A 27,779-nucleotide genomic window follows, 5' to 3' on the forward strand; every position below is an offset into this window, starting at 1 on the left:
GGGCAGCTCACTCTCGAGTGCAAACCCGAGATATGCAACTGCTTTTTCATATGAACCAGGTTATGAACCAGGTTACTATAATATTGAATTTTTAATCCAATGTCCACATGACTATGAAGTCTCACAATCAGTATGTGGGTTGAACAAAAAACACACAAAGAATTAGGATAAAGTTATGGAGTTGACTGATTTGGGTCCCTCTTTATCTCTATAAATTACTGATCAAAAAGTAAATGTGAAGATAGTCTTTGATATCTCAGTAGGCTAATTAACTAAAAAGGCCTGAATTTTATCCTTGGCGGACATGTGCGATTGGTGGGCCCGGGAGCAGCAGGGAAACAGACCACCAGCCATGATTTCATGCTGGCTGGCCAATTAACAGCCAGACAGCATGAAACGCACGCTGTCGGGGTGGGGGTGGGAGGCGGCGGGCGCTGATATCACCACAGGCACCGATTGAGTGCTAAGAGAGAGCTCCCTGAAGGCAGACGGCTGCCTCAGAGAGCTGCAAACCTGTAAATTATGAAATAAAGGTGTAAAAATCTACACAAAAAAATGTCCATGCATCACAATCAAGCACATGAAATCATACCTCATAAAAATGTTGTCCACAGATATTTATTTTTATTTTATTTCGTAAAGGAGATTTCATCCCGCCCTTGGATGAGGTTTGATGAAAAATGTAAAGGCTGCCTGGCCGATTCAACCGTCTGCCAACCATAAGGTTGGACAGGCCACGAAAAATCGCAGACAATTGCACCGTTGATGGGCTTAGTTACCCGCTTAATTGTCGGCAGGTGCTCTTCCGACTTTTGAGCGCCTGCCGAGCGAAATATCGCGCGAGTGCATGATGGTGTCGGGACGCTTGCCTGATCAGGTTGAATGCGCGCCCACCTGCAAGGCGTAAAACTCTGCCCATAGTATGTTAAAGTGTCACAAAGTTTAGCTGGCATTCTATGAGCCAGGATGGCAGTAAGTCCCTACAACTAGCCTCAGTGACAAACTAGGGAAGTGGATAAACTAGCCAGGATTCCAGCAGTGACATGTCATTCAACCATTCTTGGTGGAAAGTGTGGGTTTCAACAGTAAATGAGCGGTGGATTATATTGTGACACTCTCCTCCTCCATTGCTCAACAGCCTTGGCTAAGTGGCCTGACTCAAGATGGCCACAAAAGAAATCGTAGGCTATTTGGAGAGCAGTCCCCTAACATTCGTCACCACTTTAGGGGAGAGGGAGGAGAATCAGGTGAAATGAATGCTAAATATACTGGAAGAAGCAAACAAGAGGAATCCCAGAGCCTGATAACATTAGGCAACTGTATTAAATTCCACGTATACATCGGTGTGTATTCCATCATTTTCATGTTTATTTTTAGTCTGCATTTCATTTCAGAGTGTCATAGCAAACAAAATTATCGCTTCAAACTATCCAGATAAACAGGGTGACCACTAAAGAAATAAATTAACTATTTGACGTTAGGAATGACTAGATAGCAATGAAAAGTTCACACATACAATTTTATGAGCCTTCTGTGGAGCTTTCATCTGTTCTGATGCGACCTAGCTTTTTCATTGCTCTGGCATCTAATTGCCCAAGTTTTGAGAGATAGTTAAAAAGGTTTTGTTTGATAGCTCGTGATTCAAAGTACTGCTTGAATGGCTGTAAATTGATACTGTTGTAAAACAACAAGATTGATTAACAAGAATTTCAGAACACTTACTGCAAATGCTCATGAGAACTATGAAAAAGCTTTCAGAGAGACACCATTAGACACAGCCAACCCCTCCTTTATACCTTCTTAACATTGGAAACCATTAGGATATTAGTGGCTAAACATTTAGTCAATAAATGTAGATGAATAACCAAGGACAAATTTACAGTTTTGTCAAATCCTCAAATTAATTAATTAGACACCTTTAATGTACCAATGAATGTGTTCGCCTTCTCATAACTTGAGCTCAATGACTTTTGAGTTAGCTTCTCGCAAAGAAACAAAAGCAAAAAAAAAGTTGTTTATTTTACACCTTTACATCCTTAGGATATCACAAAGGGCTTCACAGCCAATTCATTATTTTTGAAGTGCAGTCATTTGCACACAGTCAGTTCCCACAAACAGTATTAAGACAAATTACTAGTCAGTCTGTTTTGGTGACGTTTCTGAACATCAACTGTTGACTACGACAGCTGAACTCTCAACAGCACACTGGAATTTTTGTGGTAACCATTAGTTCAGCATCTCATCCAAAAGATGGTGCCTCTCCCTCTTACAATGCAGGACTTCCTCAGGACTGTAGTGAAGTGTCAGTCTAGATGTGTGGTTAAGTCCAGAAGACTAGCAAGAATGCTGTCAATGACAAGCTGACACTTAGGATTCTGATTGATGACTGAAAGAAGGAAAATAATAATTCTGAACTGACAATGATGTGCTACCAATAATAAGCCATGGAAGGAAGATGATCCACAATGCAGAATTATTCAATCTTGCATCAATAATTCATTAGAATTCACATAGTTTTTAATGAGACACAAATATATTACTCACTGTTGTTCAGAGTCAGTGAAATGCAGATCAAGCTTCAGCTGAAAGTCTACTTCATTCAATGCCTCTTCCACCTGTAAAATGGGTTATAGAAATAAAAAAAAAGGTTGCTCTCCTAAGTTAAAGAAATACAAATTTGACTCAACAGTTTAGTTGGTAATCATAGTTCAGATTTAAACCACATAAACCAAAAATCTCTATTCAGTGTTTAGCTGACTGATCTACGTCATGTAGGTTTTAAACATTTTAGAACGAGAACATTTTGATATTTATAACTGGTTCTCATCTAAAAAAGAAAAAGTCAGATTAATGTTTGGGCACTTATTCACCAGAAATCGCTTCTGAGATTTCCTTTCAATGAAAGCGGTTGACAAAGATCACTCTTGAAGCTGCTCCAAATAGCTAAATCAGCACACCCTCCAAACCAATTAACCTCTTGCCCACCTCCAGGATACTACAGAGCTGAGGTCAGGAACAGATGTGACAGTGAACCAGTTTTAAGTTGTAAATGTAGAATATGTGGCTGGTAAGCATTGTTGTCGTCATGTGTCCTATAGGGTTTTACCTCACAAAGTAACCATGGTGTGCCTAGGGTTACATTTCAGTAAAACAAATTGGGCCCTGTGAAATGATGTGAAATTCATGCAATTATTCTTATCTGCGCATTTAATTTCCGTCCAGGAGAAATTATTTTTTCCTGGGAAAGGCAGGATTATAGTTCGGCTTCAAAACGTCAGAAAATGTAACAAACACAATAACAATATCAGAGGGTGTGAGCTGTTTTTATCAGTTTTCCTGTTTAAAAATCAGTTACTTCCAAGAAAGAATGGGGAAATGGCTTCTGTTCTTTCGGATGTATTTTTAGTTTATAAGAAAGAACCTAATCAATTCAATACCGTTAATTACAGTAGGTGTTTGGGAAAATATTCACCAACCACGCCCAAGTGCTTGAAACAATCAACCAGCATAACTGGCTTTTAAGCAACAATAACTATAACCTGAGCACTGGCAGCATTTTTCAGATATCAAAGGTGGCCATTGGCATCCCTTTTCTACTTGTCATGTGGCATGGTGTTCATTTTTTGAATAATTGGCACTCTCTTGCTGATCGGCTTCACAAAAACAGTACTACATTTTAAAGGGTTTTATGGGTCTTAAGAACAGATACCTTTGATATACTAAAGATAGATTTATTACCTAACAGCAACCTGCACAGAGGTAAGATGTGATAGTGTTGATAAGAGTATCTATGTAATTCCAAGGCTGCAACCAGTCAGAATAAGACAGACACTCTCTTTGTGAGAAATACTTATTTACTGTTTGTTTGAAAGATCTGCAAAGACAGATGGCTGGATATTACACTCCCCCCTCTGGCAGGTTTGAAGGTGGTGAGGTCTCATAAGATGAAGGGAGCGATCTGCCTTCCACATACCTGCCCACCTCTGGTCTGTCTTCTATTTTAAGGGCCTCATCCCACATTCGCCGGTATTTTATCCATGGCAGGGAAAGGCCCACGCCATGCAGCAAGCAGTGCCAGGCAAAGTGGTTGACCTCCTTTGGGGGATCCCTGTGTCCATTGGAGCAACACCCACCCCCCCACCCCAACACACACACCTTTAACGCCCACCCTGGCCTCTCAAACATGGCTCCCGACCGGGGCCTACCAGCTTGACTCTGGCAATACCCCAGACTTACCCTGGTGTCTGGGATCCACAGACTTCAGAGGATGCCTGCAATCCCAGCAGAGGCCGCCACTCAAACCTGCACCTGCTGGCACTTGTCGGCCAATCAGGTTAGGGGTGGAAGTCTCGCCGAGCCAATTAACTCGCCAAGTGTAAAATGGCTGCCAGCATTATCGCGGGCATGCTCCTGAACGAACTTTCAGCCGCGGGCTAGGTGGAATACAGTACCAATAAAATCCAGCCCAGAAAGTCAAAGGAGACCAACTGGCTCATTCAAGAATAGTGCTGTGGACTGACCCGCTATTACTGCTTTCTGCAGCAAATTATTTGGCCTGCCAGTAGATTTGGTAATTTAGTCTGCTACAAACATGTCTGGTATGACTGATATTAATAATCCCATGAAGTGACATGGATACATAGTGGAAAATTGTAATGGAGGTTTATAGTTCTCCAAGAGCATGTTGACCCAAAATAGATACTCACAAGGGGCAGGATTTAATAATAAGAGTGTGTGGCTCCCAACGGTGGGACTGAAGTGGGTGCCACTTCTGCTCACATATCGGGAGCCACAATGCAAGCAATTATGATGCAAATCCTAAGTGTGTGTGGTGAGCGTGTGGACCATGTACAATCACGTAGCAGTGTCCACCCCCACTGTCACCTGACTCAATTTCAGTTCGGGACGGACTATAAGAGTCCAGTTATTAGTGGTAGGCAGCAAGATCTTTCACTTGCAGGGCCAGTAAACAATTGTTCTTGAACCACAGCCTCTATCAACCTTGGCAGTCTTTGTGAATTAACCCCCCTCCCTAATCCCCCCTGCCCACTCCTATAAAGCATTCATCTTCCTCGACACCCATCACTCCATGCTGCCACACCATCCCCCCACCCCCCACCAGCACTATATCTGCAGGATCTCTTCATTATTATTTCAAGAACCGATGTTGAGAAGCCAACATTCCGATTCCCACCTAAGTCCCCTCCACTTCTTGCCTCATTTCCCACTCCCAGAGGTCACATTAAATACTCCCCAAGGTCTTACTTCAGTGCATTGAAGTATGTGATAACCTATGGGAGCTGAATTATTGTGCAAGTCCTGTCACTAATCAAGTCTCTTTTGATGCTGGATATTCATGCCACCAATAAGATTGTCTGTCACTTTTTCTTACTCTCTCATTTCAGTAATTTGAAAAAAGTATCTGGATATAAAAACTTAAAACTGTCTACATTTGTAATAAGAAACCACTCATAAGCAGGTCCTTCAGAAAAGGCATTAAGGCCTACATTTTATCTCCCAGGTTGGGTGTGCAGAGACAGAAGAAATCCCAGCTCCACGATCCCGACCTTTTGAAATGACTGCTGGAAGGGGCGAAAGGGGTGCTCGATTAGAAGTCACAGAAGAACTGAGGAGGATGCCAGGTGCAGAGGTGGGCTGCATAGAAGGCCTGCTTCAGGGCTCAAACACTGTGTCCAAAGTTTAGAATAAAACATGAAAACACCCCTCCAACCCCCACCCCCCACAAAATACTCAAGACCCATCCATGTCACCCTATGCTCCTCCACCCACCCTGCAAAGCCCTTTATAGCTTGTATGCCAACTTAGTGTCAACTCATGCCAATCCATGCCTTCCTGAACCACCATCCTTTTCCCCTATACCTACCATGCAAATACACCTAGTATCCACCACGGGCAAACCTCAGGACCCTTGCAGAGATAAGATGAAATAAAGCTCTATAAAATAAATTTCTATGAAATAAATTTCTAAATGTCTATTGCAGATTTACTACATAGAAAAAAAAATCACTCATTCATAAAAACTTATTTAGTGCATTTGCATTCCTTCAATAAAGCCTTACAGCAAGAAGCATTTAATTCAAGTGCATAATCCCATATTACAACAAGCATTGGAACTCCTAGTGCCACATCAGTGTCCATAACTACTTGCAGCTGTCAATCAAACTGTGAAATGTCAGGCACCCTACTGTGCTAATCGATGGTTGTGAAGTCAAGCAGCACCAATCCAGAATAACTGGAATATAATACCTCAGGCTTATGTCAAAAGATAGAGTGAAATAGCAAGCAAGCTTTTTTTTAAACTCTGCAGGCATTTTATTCAAAAAGTTCAAAGGACAGAACTTGTAAAATGCCTTGACAGTTTGACAGATTCCTTTGACAAGTGCTTCTGACAGTTTTGACAGTTGATTTTAACAGGTCTGTTGACAGTTCCAATCAGCTGGACAGGAATAGGTTTTTGCACTTTTTACACACATTTATGCCTACATTTAACAATTCCACATGGCACTTGACCCACCCCAAAGGTCACCTGACCTCCCCCAAAGGCATCCCAGGACCACATCTAAAGAGGGAGCTTACTTCTCCAAAGGGGCACCCTGGTTAGCCAAATGAATCCACAAAGTTCAGATCTGCTCTTATCTGGTGAAATTAGGTTTCACACTGCTGGTCTATCCCACTTCAGTGGAGGCAGCTCACGATTTAAATGGCCAGCTGCCTCCATAAGCACATGCACAAAACACGTCCTGCCCCCCAATCCTGCCCCTGTGAAAATGGGAAGTATTCAGGGTGGGATTTAGGTTTTTTGGGCATTTCCACTATTTTTGCAACTCTTGTGGCAAAAATCTGGGCCTGCATTTCAATGTCTTTATAGCTCATCGTAGAAAGGCGAGTTAGCTGATACGTGACAGTTTCGTTCCGTTGACAGTTCACCCTTAACAAAGGGACTTCTGAATGCCACAGGTAGCTATGATTGTCCATATTTTAATTAGGTATTTGCTTGAGGTTTGGGTTTGTCTGTAGGCGATATTGCCAAAGTCATGATATGTTGCCAGCCATCTTAAAAGCTGTTGTGTCCATTTCAAAAAATATGGCTTTAAAATTTGTTACATCTTCATGCCTGTACTGAACATTACAGTTCGATATGGTGGGAGCATTTTTCAGGCTCTCACAATCCACTTGATATGGATGTGGGTGATGGGGAGGGGAGAAGGACCATCTGTGCCCACTGAATACATTCCTGACTTGTGCCTAGGAGATGGTGGACAGGCTTCAGGGAGTCAGGAGGTGACTTACTCACCTCAGAATTCCCAGCACCTGGCCTTCCCTTGTAGCCACAGTGTTTATATGGCAGGTCCAGTTCAGTTCCTGGTCAATGATGGCCCTCAGGATGTTGGTAGTCTGGGATTCAGTGATGGTAATGTTCTTTGAATGTCAAAGGGAGGTGGTTAGATTCTCTCTTGTTGGAGACGTTCATTGTCTGGCACTTACGTGGTACGACTATCACTTGCCCAAGTCTGAAAGTTGTCCCGGTCTTGCAGCATATGGACATGGACTGCTTCAGCATCTCAGGAGTCACAAATGATGCTGAACATTATGCAATCATCAGTGAGCTTCCTCAATTCTAACTTTATGATGGAAGGAAGGTCATTGATGAAGCAGCTAAAGATGATTGAGCCAAGAATACTGCTCTGAGGAACTCATAGACACATAGAAGTTTACAACACAGAAGGAGGCCATTCGGCCCATTGTGTCCACACTGGTCAACAAAGATCTGACTACACTAATCCCATTTTCCAGCACTTGGGCCATAGCTATGGCAACACAAGTTAATATCTAAATACTTCTTAAATGTTACAAGAGTTTCTGACTCAATCAGTCTTTCAGGCAGTGAGTTCCAAACTCCCATCACCCTGTGGGTGAAAAAATGTCTCCTCAACTTCCCTCTTAGCCTTCCTATCCACCTTATCTCATATTCTTATAAACCTCTATTAGGTTCCCTCTCAACCTTCGCTACTCCAAGAAAAATTACCCAGCCTATCCAGAGCTCAGACCCTCCAGCCCAGGCAGCATCTTGTTAAATCGCCTCTGCACCCTCTCCAGTGCAATCACATCCTTCCTATAATGTGGTGACCAGAATTGCATGCAGTACTCCAGTTGTGGCCTAACCAGCGTTTTATATAGTTCCAGCATAATCTCCCAGCTCTTGTATTCTATGCTTCGGCTAATAAATGCAAGTATCTCATATGCCTTCTTAACCTTAACCCTCTACCTGCCCTGCTACCTTCAGGGATCTGTGGACATGCATGCCAAGGTCCCTCTGATCTTCAGTAATTTCTAGGGTTCTACTATTCGTAGTGTAAACCCTTGCCTTGTTAGCCCTCCCCAAGTGCATTACCTGACAATTTTCCTCTTTGAATTCCATTTGTCACTGCTCTTCCCACCTGACCAGTATATTGATATCCTCCTGCAGTTTACTGCTATCCTCCTCACTACCAATTTTCGTGTCATCCGCAAACTTCTTGATCATGTCCCCTACATTTAAGTCCAAATCATTTATGTACACCACAACTAGCAAGGGCCCCAACACCGAGCCCTGTGGAACCCCACTGGAAACAGACTTCCAGTCATAGAAACATCCCTCCACCATCACTCTCTGCTTCCTGCCTCTCAACCAATTTTGGATCCAATGTGCCACTTTGCCTTGGATCCCATGGGCTCTTACTTTCTTGACCAGTCTGCCATGAGTCCATGCTAAAGTCCATGTAGACCACATCAAATACATTACCCTCATCAACATTCCTGGTTACCTCCTCAAAAAATTGAATCAAATTTGTCAAACACGGCCTTCCCTTAACAAATCCATGCTAACTAGCCCTGATTAGTCAGTGTCTCTCTAAGTGCAGATATATTCTGTCCCTCAGAATTCTTGTATCACCACCACCGAGGTTAGACTGACTGGCCTGTGGTTCCCTGGTTTATCCCTCCCTTCCTTCTTGAATAACGGTACCACATTGGCTGTCCTCCAGTCCTCTGGCGCCCCACCTGTGGCCAGAGGGGACTTGAAAATTACTGCCAGGGTCCCTGGTATCTCTTCCTTTGCCTCCCTCAACAGCCTGGGATACTTCTCATCTGGGCCTGCGGATTTATCCACCTTTAAGGCCGCTAAACCTGCTAGTACCTCCTCTCTCTCTCTATGCTAATATTTCACAGTCCTCCGCCCTGATGTCTATACCTATGTTGTCCTTTTCCACTGTGAAGACCGACACAAAGTATTCATTGAGGACTGTCCCCACATCTTCTGGGTCCACACACAAATTACCTCTATGGTCCCTAACTGGCCCTACTCTTTCCCTAGTTGTTCTCTTGCTCTTTATATATTTAAAAAAACCCTTAGGGTTTTCCTTTATTCTGCCCACCAATGCTTTCTCATGCACTCTCTTAGCTTTCCTAGTTTCCTTTTAAGTGCCCCTCTGTACCTTTTATATTCCTCTAAGGACTTTGCCATATTGAGCCTCGATATCTGCCATAAGCTTCTCTTTTTTTTCTTAATCCTCACCTTTATGTCCCTTGAGAGCCAGGATTCTCCTGAATTAGTCCCCCCTCTGTCTTTGCGGGAACATGTTTGCCCTGTACTCTCACTGTTGCCTCCGTGAATGCCTCCCACTGCTCTGACAAGGTTTTATCTGCAAGTAGCTGCTCCCAGTCAACTTGGGCCAAATTGTATCTCATTTTAGTAAAATTAGCTTTTCCCCAGTTTAGAACTTATATCCCCAGCCCAACCTTGTCCTTTTCCATAACTATCCTAAGTCTAATTGAGTTAGGGTCATTCTCCATAATGCTCCCCTACTGATACGCCTTCCACCTGCCCGGCTCATTTACAAATATTAGGTCCCCTCCCTTGTTGGGCTTTCTAAGTACTGGCTGAAAAAGTTCTTCTGGATGCAACTTAACAATTTTGCTCCCTCCCTATCTTGCACACTAAAACTATCCTAGATAATATTTGGGTAGTTAAAATCCCCTATTTTACTGTCTTAATATTCTTACATTTCTCTGAAATTTGATTACATATTTGATCCTCTGTCTCTCCCTGACGGTTTGGAGACTATAGTACACACCCAACAGCTTGTTTGCCCTTTTTGTGTTTTTTACTTCTACACATATGGCCTCATTTGATGATCCTTCCAAGATATCATCCCTCCTCACTGCTATAATTGATTCCTTGATCAACATTGCGACCCCCCCCCACCACCACACACACACACACCCCACCCCCCACTGCTCTTTTATCCCCCTCCCTATTTCGGCTGAATACTCTAACCAGGAATCTTGAGCTCCCAATCCTGCCCTTCCTTTAGCCAAGTCTTAGTCATAGATATGATATCATAACTCCTGCAGCGATGTCCTTGGATTGAGGTAGTTGGCCTCCAATAACCACTTCCTTCATGCAAGGTATGAATCCAACCAGTGGAGATTTTTTTCCACTGATTCCAATTTTGCTAGGGCTCCTGGATGGCATATTCAGTCAAATATTGCCTTGATGTCAAGAGCAATCACTTTCAACTCAATTCTGGAATTCAACTCTTTTGGCCAAGGCTGTATTCAGGTCAGGAGCTGAGTGGCCCTGGTGGAACCCAAACTGAGCACAGGTGAGCAGATTATTGCTAAGCAAGTGCCACTTGATAGCACTTTTGATGACATCCATCATAACTTTGCTGATGATCGAGAGTAGACTGATGGGGCGGTAATTGGTTGCATTGGGTTTGTTCTGCTTTTTGTGGATGGGACATACCTGGGAAATTTCCAACATTGCTGGGTAAATGCTAGTATTGTAGCTGTACTGGAACAGCTTGACTAGGGGCGTGGCAAATTCTGGAGCAGAAGTCTTCAGTACTATTGTCGGAACATTATCAGGGCCCATAGTCTTTGCAATATCCAGTGTCTTCAGCTGTTTCTTGATATCACATGGAGTGAATCGAATTGGCTGAAGACTGGCATCTGTAATGCTGGGGGCCTCCAGAGGAGGAGGCCGAGGTGGATCATCTACTCGGCACTTCTGGCTGAAGAGTGTGGCAAATGCTTCAACCTTATCTTTTGCAATTATGCGCTGGGCTCCCCCATCAGTGAGGATTGGGATATTTGTGGAGCCTCCTCCTCCAGTGAATTGTTTAATGGTCCACCACCATTCACAACTGGATGTGGTAGGACTGCAGAGCTTAGATCTGATCTGTTGATTATGGAATTGCTTAGCTCTGTCTATCACTTGCTGCTTATGCTGTTTGTCACAAAAGTAGCCCTGTGTTATAGCTTCAACAGGTTGACACATTTTCAGACATGCCTGTTGGTGCTCCTGCCTTGCCCTCCTGCACTCATCTTTGAACCAGGGTTGATCCCCTGGCTTGATGGTAACGGTAGAGTGGGGAATACGCCTGGACGTGAGGTTACAGATTGTGTTCGAGTACAATTCTGCTGCTGCTGCTTACCAACAGCATACCATGGTTGCTCAGTCTTGAGTTGCTAGATCTGTTTGAAATCTAGCCCATTTAACACAGTGATAGGGCCACACATCACGATGGAGGATATCTTCAATGTGAAGATGTGAATTCATCTCCACAAGACTGTGCAGTGATCACTCCTACCGATACAGTCATGGACAGGTGCACCTGCGGCAGGTAGTTGGTGAGAATCACAGAATTGTTACAGTGTAGAAGGGGGTCATTCAGCCCATCGTGTCTGCACCGACTCTCTGAGCATTTTAACTTAGTGCCAATCTCCTGCCTTTTCCCCATAACTCTACACATTATTCAAATAGAAACAATCATCCAATTCCCTCTTGAATGTCTCAGTTGAACCTCCCTCCACCACACTTCCAGGCAGTGCATTCCAAACCCTAACTACTCGCTGTGTGAAAATGTTTTTTCTCACTTCGCATTTGCTTCTTTTGCAAAACACTTTAAAACTGTGCCCTCTGGCTCCTGATCCATTTACGACTGGGAACAGTTTCTCCCTATCTACTCTGTCAAGACTCCTCATGATTTTAAAACCTCTATCAAGTCTCCTCTTAGCCTTCTCCTCTCCAAGGAATCTGTTCCAAATTCTCCAATTGTTCCTCATAACTGAAGTGTCTCAGCCCTGGAACCATTCTCGTAAACCTCTTCTGCACTCTCTCCAATGCGTTCACATCCTTCTTATAGTGTGACACCCAGAACTGTGCACAATACTCCAGCTGAGGTCTAACCAGTGTCTTATATGAGGATGAGATCAAGTATGTTTTTCTCACTTGTTGGTTCTCTCACCACCTGCCGAAGACCCAGTCTAGCAGCTATGACCTTTCAGACTCAGCCAGCTCGGTTTGTCATGCTGCAACCTAGCCACTCTTGTGATGGACATTGAAGTCCCCCACCCAGAGTATATTCTATGCCCTTGCCACCCTCTGTGCTTCCACCAAGGTGTTCAAGAGGAGATATGATTCATCAGCTGCAGGAAGGCAGTAGTTAGTAATCAGTAGGAGGTCTCCTTGCCCATGTTTGACCTGATGACATGAGCCTTCATGGGGTCCAAAGTAAACGGTGAGGACTCTCATGGCAACACCCTCTTCTGTATAACATTGTGCTGCCGCCTCTGCTGGGTCTGTCCTGCTGTTGGGCATGGCTATGGCAGGCTGTTTCTTGATTGTTCAGTGAGAAAGCTCTCCCGATGTGGGCCCCAAACCCCCAGATGTTAGTAAAGAAGACTTTGCAGGATCAACAGGGCTGGGTGTACTGGTGTTGTTCCCAGTGCCCTAAATCATTCCCAAGTAGTCCATGCGGTTTTATTTATTTTTTTTACTTTTCTGTAGCAATTTGGTATAACTGTGTAGCTTGCGCAGCCATTTCAGAAGGCAGTTAAGAATCTAGACCATTGTTGTGAGTCTGGAGTCACAGGTTGGCCAGAGCAGGTAGGGATGGCAGATTCCTTCCCTAAGCACAATATTGGATTATAAAGGTTTTTTTAAGACAATTGATGAAACATGAAATCATTACTGAGGCTAGCTTTCAATTCTAGGTTTTTATTAATTAATGGAATGTAAACTCTACCAGCTACCATGGTGGGATTTGAACCCTTCCTGTAGGACATTGGCCCAGGCCTCTGAATTAATGATACAGTGACATTAGAGATAGAATGGGCATGTGAGATGGGATCACATTATAAATGTTTGGCTGAGCTCCAAGCTTCACTAATAGATTTAGCTCTGTGGAGGTTGTTTACACCGTTGTGAAGGGGACTGTGCTTTGTTTGTTTGTAAGCTGTACAGGCTGCTGAGAGGATTATGTGTCTTTTGAATGGTTTCTGAATGCCTGTTTGTTTATTTTGAATGTTACAAGCATTTAATAGGATTAAGCATTTTTATCGAGGGGAGTTTGAATGGACGTTTGCTTATATTAACAGTTGCATGAGCATTTCAAAGACTTCCCAATGTTATTACAGCACTCATTATTTCTGCCCATAGTGGATACTGGAAGAGTGCTTCAAAGCTTCAATAGATCTTTGAACTTTAACTCATGGAAAGATGAAAATACTTGACCAGTGCTACATTAAAGCCTATCCACCATCTACAAGGCACAAGTCAGGAGTGTGATGAAATACTCTCTGCTTGCCTGGATGAGTGCAGCTCCAAAAACACTCATGGAGCTTGACACCATCCAGGACAAAGCAGCCCATTTGATTGCCACCTCAGTAACAAACATTCACTCCCTCCACAGCCGACCCACAGTGGAAGCGGTGTGTACCATGTACAGGATGCACTGCAGGAACTCACCAAACCTCCCTAGACAGCATATTTCAAGCCCACAACCATCCAGAAGAGCAAGGGCAGCAGATGCATGAGAACACCACCACCTAGAAGTTATTTTCTATGTTTCTATTAGGGAAAGAGCAGGCATATGATGCTGAGATAGAGGATTAGCCATAATCGCATTGAATAGCAGGGCTGGCTCGAAAGGCCGAATGACCTACTCCTGCTCCTACTATTTTATATGTTCCCCTCCGAACTATTCACCATCCTGACTTAGAAACATAGATGTGGATGTGGCAGGACTGCAGAGTTTAGATCAGATTCTTTGGTTGTGGAATTGCTTGGCTCTGTCCATCACTTGCTTCTTATACTGTTTAGCACATAGTGCTGTATCTTCACCAGGTTAACACCTCATTTTTGGGTATGCCTGATGCTGCTCCTGGTATGCCCTCCTGCACTCTTCATTGAACCAGTGGTGATCCCCTGGCTTGGTGGAATAGTCGAGTGGGGAGTATGCCTGGTCATGAGGTTACAGATTGTGTTTGAGTACAATTCTGCTGCTACTGATGGTCCACAGTGCCAAGAGCCCCCAATTGTTATGACACAACAGTTGGTAAAAGCTGAGTTGTTTAAATCCCAGGGGGAAACTTAACAACTGTCATAAACATAACAATTGAAAATATAGGTTGAGATGCAGCTCTGAATTCAGAAATAAAACCACCAAGCCTCAAGAGGTTTTTTATCTTATATTTTTATATAAAACTAAATTAAACATTTATTAGCTTAACGCGAAATTAAACATACATGTATACAAATTACTACCATAATTTTTAAACAAATCCCCAAGTTATTCACTCCCAGATAAATTTTCACCAAGGCAACAATAACACATAGACTTTAAACAGACACCAGGCAAAGCACATTTGACCTTATGAATTAAAAAAGAGGTTCCTGGCAATTTGGTTCCTTTGTAGACATTTGCAGACTTACAGGCTGGTTCTGGTTAGATGTTAAACGCCTCTAACTCACACAGACAAACTCCTAGCTTTCCCTTTGAATGTAAATTTTCCATTGTATTACTAGGTTTTTAATTTTTACCTCTCCTAACAATAATCCTTTCATTCTATCAATTTTATTAGTAATATAAACACATTGCTCTCCCAGCTAGGTGCAATTTTACCTATTCTTTTGAATGGTTTATTCAACAAATGCAAATTGCACGTTACATTTCACTCCTTACATTTATCTAATTAACATCTCAAACTACTATACATCAAAGCACCCAGACAAGCTGACTTACACATGTAGACATAGACCCAACTACAAGTCCAATTTAAAAATGATTTCCAATAACATTATAGACATTAATATCTATTCATGACAGTGCGGATGAGGTCAAGTATGATTTCCCCACTCGTTGGCTCCCTCACCGCCTGCTGCAGACCCAGTCTAGCAGCTCTGACCTTTTGGTCTTGGCGAGCTCGGTCAGTAGTGGTGCTACCGAGCCACTCTTGGTGATGAACATTGAAGCCCCTACATCCAGAGTACATTCTGCCCCCTTGCCACCCTCAAGTGGTATCCAACATGGAGGATTACTGATTCATCAGCTGAGGGGGGCAGGGGCAATACATGGTAATCAACAGGAGGTTTCCTTGCCCATGTTTGACCTGATGGGAGTATTGAATGCAGGCTTGCCCTCCAACTGTTATTCCAGGGCCATAAAAATCTGAAAAGACAGGAATGGGGACTGGGAATCCAGTAAACAGGTCCAGCCTGCCATTTTAAGTCATCCCCACCTTTAATCCAACAAAGGCGGAGGCATGCAAATCTGGGCCAAATGCTTGCTTGGTTTTCTGTGTGTAATTTTGCACATTCTCAGCAATAGAGGTTAAAGTGGAGACACTGGATTACCAGTTGCGTCCCTTCAATTTTACTATTATGGACAAAGTCTCACTGTATCTATAGATGTTGTACCTCTCTATAGCCCTTTATAATCGAGGTCCGCCTTGTGAGGTTATTCCATAAAGGGGATAGTTTAGTTTCTTAAATCACATATAATTCATGACTTCCAAACCAAACAACCCTTCCCTTCCACCTTCACAATGAACTTTTTCTCAAAGGCATCATAGTTTCTATTAATTCACATTAACTTTAACACGATTAAAATTGATTTGTTTTCTTTTCCTTAATAAGAACAGACTGATCTCCAAATATCACCATTCAAGATGCTCTTTAATGTTTTAATACTATATGCTCCTCCTACTTATTTCCTAAACATTTTTGGATGGATTTTTATACTTAGGAAATTGAGGGAATTCAATCTTGCTCCCTAAACCCTACAGCATCTACACCTTTAAGGCTACTTTAAAACCCAACTCTTTGATCAACCAGTTGGTCACCCCTTCTGGTAGGGCATTTATTTTTTTTTAATTACCTCTTTGTGAAGCATCTTGGATCATTTTCTTTAAGATACAATATAAATGTTACTCATAGTTATGGTGCTCATATTTCAGAGCTTGATAAATCTCGTGTCACAGGGATGAAGAAAGTACATGACAAAAGTTCATCCAATACAAAAGGAAGAGATTCTTTTGTAATTCTAGGAAGAAAAGAGAACTCCTCTGCTGTTCTTTGAAAAGTGTAAAAGGATCTTTTGTGTACTCCTGATGGGGCAGGTGATGCCTCAATTTAACACCTCATCCAAAGTTCATGCCCACAGCAATCAAGTCTCTGGAGTGTGGGTTGCGTCTTGGTTCTTCTGACTCAGAGCAGAGAATAACACCACTGAGGCACTCGCGGGTAGATGGCTAAATTTTTAGGCCCCCAGAGAAGTGGGAACAGAAACAGGCAGGGGCGAGATTTTACGCTGCTGGTCAGTCCATCGGTTCCCTGGCTTCATCCCACCCCCAGTTCATTTTCCAAGAGGCAGGTTGAGGATGTGTGGGGTGAAGGGTGAGCGGTGGGAGGGGGGGCGGTTTGGCATTGCGAGGCTCTACGTCCACAAGAGGCGGGCAGCCAACTGACCTGCTTAAGGCAAAAGCAAAATACTGCGGATGCTGGAAATCTGAAACAAGAACAGAAAATGCTGGAAAAAATCAGCAGGTCTAACAGCATCTGTGGAGAGAAAAACAGATTTAACGTTTCAAGTCCATATCATATGGGCTCGAAACGTTAACTCTGTTTTTCTCTCCACAGATGCTGTTAGACCTGTTGAGTTTTTCCAGCCTTTTCTGTTTTTGTTGTTGAACTGCTTAAGTGCTTATTAAGGCCTGTTGCCAAAGGATTTTCACTCAGCCTTCAGGTCCTGCCTGGAGACGGCCTCCTGCAGCCACAGGCCACCCTTTGGGGCAACTCCTCCTCCACACCCCCAGAATGGTGGCCAGGCTGCAAATGTCTTTCTTTGATTTTAAATTTGAAAGATTGGGAGAGGGTGCCTTTTTAAGGTGTTCTCTCCCTCACTTGCCTGCTGCGCCATCCTTCCGCTGTTCCATGCTAGGGGGTCTCCTATTGGCCCTCCATCTTCGAGAGCTTTCCAGTCATCCCTAATTAGACAATGAGCCTGCCCTCTGGCCATTACTTGGCCAATTTGGGGAAAATCCTAGGTGAGTGCGACGGTTTGTCACACAGTGCGGGCTTCTGGCCCCATATGAGCTGGACAGAGGGGTCCTGAAACCCACAGGGAAAATCCTGTCCAAAAGGCCACTTTGTGAATGCTGGTACAACCACTTATGTTATAAAATCAAGAGGAACGTAACTCACGAAAACCATTTTGTTGCATAATCAATAATTCAAGAACATGGGGGAGAGTTTTTATGTGCTGGGAACAGGGGGCCCAGCAACGTAAGGGTAGTCACACAGGTATAGTCTAGTCTTATGTCAATTACAACTTCCCCGCCTAGGGGTCAGCCTGATTGACAGACTTGGCTTTGAGTTGGACCGAGAATGCTAGAGAAGAGACCATGGACCAGGTAGAACCAATCCAGATGGAGGGTGGGGTTGAAAACAGCGGTGATATGAACCCCAACTCTGTGGGAGTCAGCTCAAGGAGTGATGTGGGTGGTCGCGGTGGGAGGTGGGAGGTGGGGGGTGGGGGCGGTCTGGTCCCAGGAAGGAAGTTTAATCCTGAGGAAATTTGCACACTAATCCTAATCCAGGGGCAGGAGTGTGAGGGGGTGGTCTGGTCCGTGTCCCTGAAGGGGGATCTGCTCCAAGGGTGGTGATCCTATCCCTGAACCCAGGCGACGGTCCTGGAGGAATATGGTCCAGCGTGAGGAAACGGGGTAAATTTAGTGGGTTCTGGTGATGGTGTGGAGATCGGGATCAGGGAGGCAGCACTCCTGCTCCTCATGGTCCAGGAGTGGTGCTCCCCAAGGCTATTTGCACCTTACAGCAGCTGCCAGTTTCTCAAGGGCCTGGGAGACCCAATAGGCAGGTTAAATCTGAGACTTCCTGTCTCATTAAAGTAGTTAAGATGCCATCCCACCTTCTGGGAGTGAGTTGGGTGGCCAGCCATTGTCCCCATCTCAGTAAAAGCCTGAAGTCAGTGGGTTGGGCCCACACGCTCCCGATTTTATTTTGGTTATTTGACTCCCACCCGCACCCAATTCGACCTGCTTCACCCATGTTAAAACCACCCGCCACATCGATCATTGATTTTAATTATTAGTATAACATAAATAATGCTTGCATTTTTGTAATGTTATTCGTATCAAAAATTCATGTACATGTCAAAGCTATCTGTTAAGCATATTGAACACATATTGATGTCAAAGCTATTTTACTAAAACAATTGTATTTGGAAGTGCAGTGACTGTTCTGCAGGCAATTAGAACTAAAAATAAAGTTTGAACAATGACAACAATCTCAGAAAGCTGCAGAAACCACTGCAATTCATGGATATTTATTGCCACAGATATTCTGTACAAACAGACTTTAAGACCAGGCCTTCAAAGAAGATAAATGCGTTCTGGGAGAAGAAAAATAAAGAAAAAAACAATTCTCTTACTGCTTTAGCTCGTCTCTGCTTGCAGTCAGCTGTCATTACTGCATATGTCCAAAATTATTACTTCATCACTGGTAAATACACTGACAATAATCATGTGAGGTTTTAATCAATATATAAACAGGGAAAATTAGATGGGAAATCCTAGCCCAGATGAGGGATTCATGGAATGTTTTTGGGATAATTGGTGCCAGAACAGCACCTTCTGGTGCCAGCCAGAGAGCAGGTTATACTAGACCTGGTACTGTGCAATGAGATAGGATTACAAACAGTCGTTTGGTCATAACAGAACTTGAGCATTGCTGAAAAAAGATATTTTGTTGAAGCTTTTCATCTTGCACTCATCAGGATAATCGTAAGAATGCCAATGTCAGGGGAAGAAAGAACTTTATACTGTGTGAGAGGAGAGTGCCGATTGGTTGACAACTGGACTCTGATTGGTAGAGGCATTGCCATGGAGAATGCACCAGTTAATGGTGACTGACAGTTAACTGCTAAGCATTGTTTGAAATTTAAAACAGGCAGCTTGATTCTGATTCATCAGGGCAATGCCTTGACCAATGAACCAGACAATGGCTATCACTTATTTTGTTTAGCTGAAACAGGCACTACGATTGTACATGTCCTTTCTGTCTGCAAAGAACAGGACCCTGTGTATTAACATATGCAGCTTCTAATGCACATGAACATGTGTACTGGAAGCTACATACATTAATACACAGGCCCTGTTCTTTGCAGACAGAAAGAAAATGTACACACATTGTGCCTGTTTCAGCTAAATAAAATAAGTGATAGCCATTCGCTGGTTCATTTCTCAGGTCAATGCGTTGACCAATCAGAGTCCAGTTGTCAACCAATCAGCCTCTCTTCTCAAACAGTATAAAGTTGTTGCTTCCCATGACAATGGCATTCGTGTATTTGTCCTGATGAGTGCAAGACGAAAATCTTCAACAAAATGTCTTTTTTCAGCAATACTTGAGATAGGATTAATTAGTGACCTCAAAGTGAAGGCACCTCTAGGTAGCAACAAACATAATATGATTGAATTTTACATTCAGTCTGATGGAGAGAAGAGTAGATCTAAACTAGCATTTTAAACTTAAATAAGGGCAATTATGAGAGCATGAATGCGGAGCTAGCTAAAGTGAGCTGGCAAATCCAGTTAAGGGATAAGTCAATAGAGATGCAGTGGCAGACATTTAAGGGGATATTTCAGAATAAACAGAATAGATACATTCCAAATTCCGGTCTGGGGAGGTGGGGGGCACATTCTGTGGTTAACTAAACTAGTTAAACATAGCACCCAACTTTTTTAAAAAGTATAAAATTGCGCAAAGAAGGTTGGCAGGTCGAAGATCGGTCAGAATCTAAAAAACAGCAAAGAATGACCAAAAGATTGATAAGTAAGGGGAAATTAGAGTATGAGAGAAAGCTAGCTAGAAATATAAAGACTGATAATAAGAGTTCCTATAGTTATTTAGAAAAGAGTGAACAAAATGAATGTTGGTCCTATAGAAAGTAAGTCAGGGGAATTAATATTGGAAAATAAAAAGATGGCAGATGAATTAAACAGGTATTTTGCATCGGTCTTCAATATAGAGGATACAAGTAACATCCCCGAAAAAGCTGTAAATCAGGAATTGGAAGGGATGGAGGAGCTCGGGAAAATTGCAATCGCCAGCGAAGTGGTACTGAGCAAATTGTTGAAGTTGCGGGCTGCCAGGTTCCCAGGTCCTGATGGACTTCATCCTAGGGTTTTAAAAGAAGTGGCTAATGACACAGTTGATTTTGAATTTTCCTAAAATCCCCGGGTCCAAGGAAGGTTCTTTTGGGTTGGAAAATAGCGAATGTATCCCCTTTGTTCAAAAGGAGAGGGAGACAAAGCAGGAAACGACAGGCCACTTAGCTTAACATCTGTCATAGGGAGAATGTTAGAAGCTATTATTAAAGATGTTATAGCAGGACACTTGGTAATCAGACAAAGTAAACATGGGTTTGTGCAAGGGAAATTTATTTGGAGTCCTTTGAAGAAGTGTGATATGCTGTGGATAAAGGGGAACCAGTGGGTGTACTATATTTAGATTTCCAGAAGACATTTGATAAGGTGCCACATCAAAAGTTACTGTGAAAAATTAAAGCTCATGGTGCAGGGGGTAACAAATTGCCATGGAAAGAAGATGGCTAGCTAACAGGAAACAGAAGGCAAGAACAAATGGGTCCTTTTCTGGTTGGCAAGATGTAATAAATGGTGTGCCACAGGAATCAGCGCTGGGACTCCAACTTTTTGTAATTTATATAAAGTCTTGGATGAGTGGACAAAGGTATAGTTGCTAAATTTGCTGATGAAACAAAGATAAGTAGGATAGTAAGGTGTGAAGAGACTGCAAGGAGACCAGAAAGGGATATGAATAGGTCAAGTGAGTGGGCAAAGACTTGGCAAATGGAGTATGATGTGGGAAACTGTCCATTTTGGCCAGAAAAATAAAAAAGAAACATATTATCTAAATGGTGAGAGATTACAAAGCTCTGAGATGCAGAGGAATCTAGGTGTCCTGGTGCATGAATTGCAAAAGGCTACTATGCAGGTATGCAGGTGCAGCAAGAAATTAAGAAAACTAATAGAATGTTACAATTATTGTGTGGGGAATTGAATACAAAAATAGGGAGGTTATGCTTCAATTACACAGGGTAGTGGTGAGACCACATCTGGAGTACTATGTATAGCATTGGTCTCCTTATTTAAGGGAGGATGTAAATGCTTTGGAAGCAGTCCAGAAAAGATTTACTAAACTGATACCTGGAATGGGCGGGTTGTCTTATGAGGAAAGATTGGACAGGCTAGGCTTGTATCTGCTCGAGTTTGGAAGAGTAAGAAGCGACTTGATTGAAATATATGAGATCCTGAGGGGTCTTGACAAAATTGATGTGGAGAGGATGTTTCCTCTTGTGGGAGAATCTAGTACTTGGGGTCACTGTTTAAAAATAATGGGTTAGCCATTTAGAGCAGAGCTGAGGAGAATTTTTTTCTCTCAGATGGTCACGAGTCTTTGGAATTCTCTTCCTCAAAAGTTGGTGGAAGCAGACCCCTTGAATATTTTTAAGGCAGAGGCATATAGATTTTTGATAAGCAAGAGGGTAGAAGGTTATCAGGGTTAGGCAGGAATGTGGAATTCAAGTTGAAATCAGATCAGCCAGGATCATACTGAATGATGGAACAGCTGTTCCTAACTCATATGTTCATACGTACGTCTCAGTTGTCACAGATATTCACAGATGTCCTAATGACATAGCTGCTCTGCTGACCAGAGCTTACAGGTCAATATAACTAAATTATCATGGTTCTTGGGCATTTCTTTATAGGAGAAACACTGCATAAAATCACGGGGTGGGAAATAAAAACATAAAAAGAACATGGAAGGAGTATAGACAAGTTGCCTTACAATTCCCAGTGCTTTCTCAGACCACATCAAAAAATTCTACAAGGGCTTCTAATACGCCCACTGAATTTTCCGAGGGGAAGTTTTGTAACTATGTTCCCTAATTTCTGAATACTACTGGTTTCTCTCATTATTCAATACTGGTTCTGGCAACAAAATTCTTCTGTTGCTGCCACAACACAGAAACCACTGTATCTGATGGATTGTTTGATCATCTCCATTTGTATTTATTCCTGTAACCCATTATTTCTATTTCATGTCAAATGTTTCTTTAGCTTATTTTCTAAGTAGCTGACTAACTGTCTCGAAAGCAAAGTACTCCGGATGCTGGAGATCTGAAATAAAAACAGAAAAAGACAACTCTTCAGAAGAGTCATATTCGACTAAAAATGTTCACTCTAGTTCTCTAGTCCACAGATACCACCAGACCTGCTGAGTTTTTTCAGCACTTCCAGTTTTCGTATAAAATGTCTTTGTAGTCGAACAAAAGTACTTACTAGTCACCCAAAACATGTAGCGCAACTGGAGGCAAATATTTTTCATCTCACATTCATGAGAATCTTTAGGTAAACAACTGCAAAAAACAAATGAGGGAGAAAGAGTGCAGCCAACATCTGTTCCAGCATCTGCAGAATAAACTTTCTTCCTGATGAATATTGAACAGAGTTTTCAAAGCTGGTTTTAATGCAGTTAGGGCAACACAATTGATGACACCTTGGGAATTGTAGAATCATATTAGTCATACTATTAAAAGGCAGGATCACACTCACTATTCTCTATCTGATATAAAACTAAACTGCACCAGTATGGGGAGGGGGGCAGATTTTACTTTTTACCCTGCCAGAAATTTCATGGGCAGAATATTATGCTCAGCGTGTGGGCACGCGCCCGACACATCCGAGCAAAAAATGACGCACGATAACGTTGGGCGTGCGTCCCAATGTCAATGCACAGTCTCGCGATATTTCGTTTGGTGTACGTATAGCCAATAATTAAAGGGTATATTTTATCTCATGAAATTCAAATTTATGCTGCCCGTCCAACCTAACAGCTGGCGGACAGGCGAAAAAGCCAAGCGGCCTTTACATTTTTTAAGAAACTTTATCCACGAGCGGGGTGAGGTTTCCTAAAGCAAATAAACATTAAATAAAAACATTATTTTTGAATTACAGAGTCACATGTTTACCAAATTTTATTATCTTCGTTTTGTTTTTTTACACAGCGCTTCAATCTCCCTGAGGCAGCTCTGTGCCTCAGGGAGATTGAAGCACTCTTTCTCGCGCATGTGCGAACTGCACGCTAGGCCCGACTCTCCCTCCACCCCCCGCCCGCACAGGCAGCACTCAGCGCTGCTGCTCGCAATCCATGCAGGGCGGGCCTTAATTGGCCTGCCTGAAATCGCAGAGCGGAGCCAATCACACGTGGCGTTTGGCTTCCCAACCGCCCCTCCTGCCCCCGCCGAGCGCCCCTGCCAAGGGTAAAATCCTGTCCCATGTGTCGGCAGAAGGTAGGATAGAATTGGGATCAGCTTTGATGCTCAACATAATTGAATAGCCCACGTGCAGTCACTGCCAAGGTTTACATATTCTGAAGGGCCATTTCAGTGAGATACCAGATGTAATACTGTGTCGGCGCAACTGCATTCTGCTAGGACCATTTTCTGTGTCCAGGTGCCAGACAAGTAGCGCAGATCCAAAACACACTCCATCAGCAATGACCTCAGCCTGCTTGTCTTTCTACATTGGCGGTACAGTCGCTCAGCACACATCCATGCCTGACAGGCCTGGAAATGGTGGGAGGGGCAGGGGGGGACAAAAAATGAAGTGTTGCTTCAAAAGATAATGCAGGAGGGCTGAGAATTCCCACCTTATGGTATCCCTAAGTCTGCATCTGTTGGGGATGGTCCATAAAATTGCAGGGTGCAACAAATAAGGAACACAGAAAAATCTACCGGAATGCCTTAAAGAGTGCGGAAGACAAAACTGGTGGAAAAGATTGTTTCTTCCCAATATCTGTGCAAGGGTTCCTTAGCGTAGTGTCCTAGGCTCAACCATCTTCAGCTGCTTCATCAATGGCCTTCATTCCATCAGTAGGTCAGAAGTGGGGATGTTCGCTGATGATTGCACAATGTTCAGCACTGTTCGAGACTCCTCAGATACTGAAGTAGTCCATGTCCATATGCAGCAAAACCTGTAGAATATCCAGGCTTGAGCTGACAAGTGGCAAGTAACATTCACGCTACACAAGTGTCAGGCAATGACCATCTCCAACAAGAGAGAATCTAACCATCACCCCTTGACATTCAATGGCCTTACCATTGCTGAATCCCCTACTATCAACATCCTGGGGGGTTACCATTGACCAGAAGCTGAACTGGACTAGCCATATAAATACTGTGGCTACAAGAGCAGGTCAGACGTTAGGAATCTTGTGGCAAGTAACTCACCTCCTGACTCCCCAAATCCTGGCCACCATCTACAAGGCACAAGTCAGAGTGTGATGGAATGCTCTCTATTAGCCTCGATGAGTGCAGCTCCAGCAACTCTCAAGAAGCTTGACATTATCCAGGACAAAGCAACCCATTTGATTGGCACCCCATCCACAAACATTCGCTCCCTCCATCACTGACCCACAGTGGCAGCAGAGTGTACCATCTACAAGCTGCACTGCAAGAATTCACCAAGCCTCCTTAGACAGCATCTTCCAAACCCATGACCAGTACAATCTAGAAAGGCAAGGGCAGCAAACGCATGGGAACGACACCACCCCCAAACCACTCACCTGACCATCCATCCTTCACTGTAGCTGGATCAAAATCCTGGAACTCCCTCCCTAACAGCACTGTGGATGCACCTACATCACATGGACTGTAGTGGTTCAAGAAGGCAGTTCACCAACACCTTCTCAAGGGCAATTAGGGATGGGCAATAAATGCTGGCCTAGCCAGCAACACGCACATAAAAAAAAATATTATCAATAGCTTGTAGATTTCAAGATGAATCAAGACAGCCAACAGCAAGAAAAGGACCAAGCGCTGACATCTCTCACTACAATTGACAGGTTTTTTGCATAACGTTCCTGTGCCTTCACTGCCTCCTACTATTTGGTGATGAATGGCAACTACTAATGGGCTGCATTCTCAGAAATAATACTGTACTGTATTTCACATAGTGAAATTGTTGCCAAACATGTGTCAACCTACAACAGAAAAATTGCCGTTGCAAGAAAAATGTGAGTTTATTATCACAACAATCAGGAAGATTTAGACAGCAGTAAAAAAATTCCAAACATTTTCTTGTGCCATAAAATGGTGCTCAGAATGGAAAATGGAAGTGGAACAATATAGCTTTGGATATCCAATTAGAGAAAGTCAAACACATCACATTGCAAGGAGCGACAGAAACATTTCTGCATCGGCCTGTCACTATTTGTCAATTTGATGTTACTGAATGATCTGAAGTGCATTCAGTGATCCGGTTGATTTAGAAATACAACTCTCCTAATAGGGAGTCATGGGAAAAGAAGATGAAGTTATCACATTGATCAACTTAGTGCTCAGTGCATTTTTCACCATAATGCCCTACTCGATGGCCAGACTGTCTCCACTGCAGTTCCCATAGCAATGTAAAATGAAAAGTTATGTCTAAAGGGTGACATAGCACTTTTCTAGATCTGGAACTAATCAGCTACAAGGGAATTACTTGTGAACTAACCATCTTACATGCTTTTTTTTGGTAGATTTTTTGCAATTATTTTAGGAGCAACCATAGGTACAGAAAAGATGTCACAACATCTGGTTAGTAAATGGGATGCACAGGAGATAATGCAACAAAAAAACTGGGTGACTTTTTCAGTAAAACACTATTACTTTTGATAAAAACAAAAAGCTAAAAGCTACTGCGGATGCTGGAAATCCAAAACAAAACAGAATTACCTGGAAAAACTCAGCAGGTCTGGCAGCATCGGCGGAGAAGAAATCAGTTAACGTTTCGAGCCTTCATGGCCCTTCGGCAGAAGGGCCATGAAGGCTCGAAACTATTACTTTTGCTTTTTTTAAAATCCCAAATTTGTATCTAGATTCAATATGTCAATAAGGGTCCTCCTCAATGGTGGCTTTAAATTTTCCAAGTAATGAATATGTAGGACTTAAGTGAAAGGAGCCTCAAGTTCCTGTAAACACATCCATTCCATAGTATAAAACTGTCCTACACAAATCACAATTAACTGATTTGGTGGTTAGAATAGATGTACAGAAAATCGTATTGGAACCAATTAAGGTGCGCTTTGTTGGCAAAGAAGTGGGAAGAAAAGACATCAATGTCACCTCTTATTCTTTTGTGTTCAATAAACCTCCACAATTAACTGAATGTAACAGTCTGGCACATTCACCTCATCCTTCCTTCGAAACCCATGGACCCACCATTACAATCTCTAACTACCTCCTGAATAATTCAAGTTTTTAGCTTCTGACCAGCTATTGACTATTTGTGGTATGAACACATTTTTTCTGGATATCAGCTCTGAACTTGTAATTTACTGGCTTATACTTAAAGCCCCCTTGTCTTCGTCATGGTTTAACTTGAAATAGTGATGTGGATTAATCGTTCCTATTTCAGTTAGTGTCTTTTGTCTCTCGAGAAGGTTTCTGTGCATTCACCTCCTTTTGACTCTGCAGAATCCTTGCTGCAGAAGTCAGCACCAGCCTCTTTGGTGCTTCTTTGCATCATTGCCAGAGTTTCGATGTTTCTACTGCAAATGTATTCAAAATATGATAAAATAAATACAGTTTTCAAAAAAAAAATCACTTAATTCCTTCATTCTCTTCCTGGGTACTGAACGCTAATTACTTTCCTAAAATGATAGTTTTGTGTTATTTTAGCTAATAGAATTTTAAATGCCTTTTAAATTGATTAATAATAAAACCAAAGGATTAATATTACTCACAAAGCATTTATCAATGATTGACTAGAAGACAGAACTCCTATTACACTAAACTATCTGCAACAAAGACCAGAATGATAGAGCAGTATAGTATTTTCCAAGGTGAATAGCACAGAGCAGCTAGTTGCAACTTCATGTTCACATGACCCACATAATGAGTACTCAATGTTTGCTGTGAGAAAGTACAAGCATAAACCAATACAAGGAACTGCCTCAATGGTAGGTGAGGAAAATAACTTTGAGAGTATTTTTAATATGATTGAAGACAAGACTAAATCAATGACATCTCTTATGAAGCTCTTACAGTGAATTGCAAGAATTAATTATGGGAACAAAGGCAGCTGCTCGACAATGGTAAACAGGTACAAAAACAGGAAATGCTGGAAAAACTGAGCTGGTCTAACAGCATCTGTGGAGAGAAAAACAGAGTTAATGTTTCAAGTCCATATCATACGGACTCGAAATGTTAACTCTGTTTCTCTCCCCACAGATGCTACTAGACCTGCTGAGTTTTTCCAGCATTTTCTGTTTTTGTTTCAGGTTTCCAGCATCCACAGTATTTTGCTTTTATCTTAATGGTAAACAGGTACTATCTCCTTTAAATTTTTGA

General features: G+C 42.6%; 1 protein-coding gene across 4 annotated transcripts in view; it reads right to left on the reverse strand.

Moving 5' to 3' along the window:
- The window catches only part of fam135b (family with sequence similarity 135 member B), a 471,310-nt gene that overhangs the window by 194,075 nt on the left and 249,456 nt on the right, over window positions 1-27,779 (reverse strand). For all 4 annotated transcript variants that reach the window (XM_078540962.1, XM_078540963.1, XM_078540961.1 and 1 more), the window contains one exon: window positions 2,545-2,615. In XM_078540962.1, the coding sequence (XP_078397088.1) occupies window positions 2,545-2,615 (71 nt within the window). The remainder of the gene's footprint in view (window positions 1-2,544; window positions 2,616-27,779) is intronic.

The sequence above is a fragment of the Cetorhinus maximus genome, chromosome 4 (genome assembly GCF_964194155.1).
Source record: "Cetorhinus maximus chromosome 4, sCetMax3.hap1.1, whole genome shotgun sequence".
Classification (NCBI taxonomy): domain Eukaryota; kingdom Metazoa; phylum Chordata; class Chondrichthyes; order Lamniformes; family Cetorhinidae; genus Cetorhinus; species Cetorhinus maximus.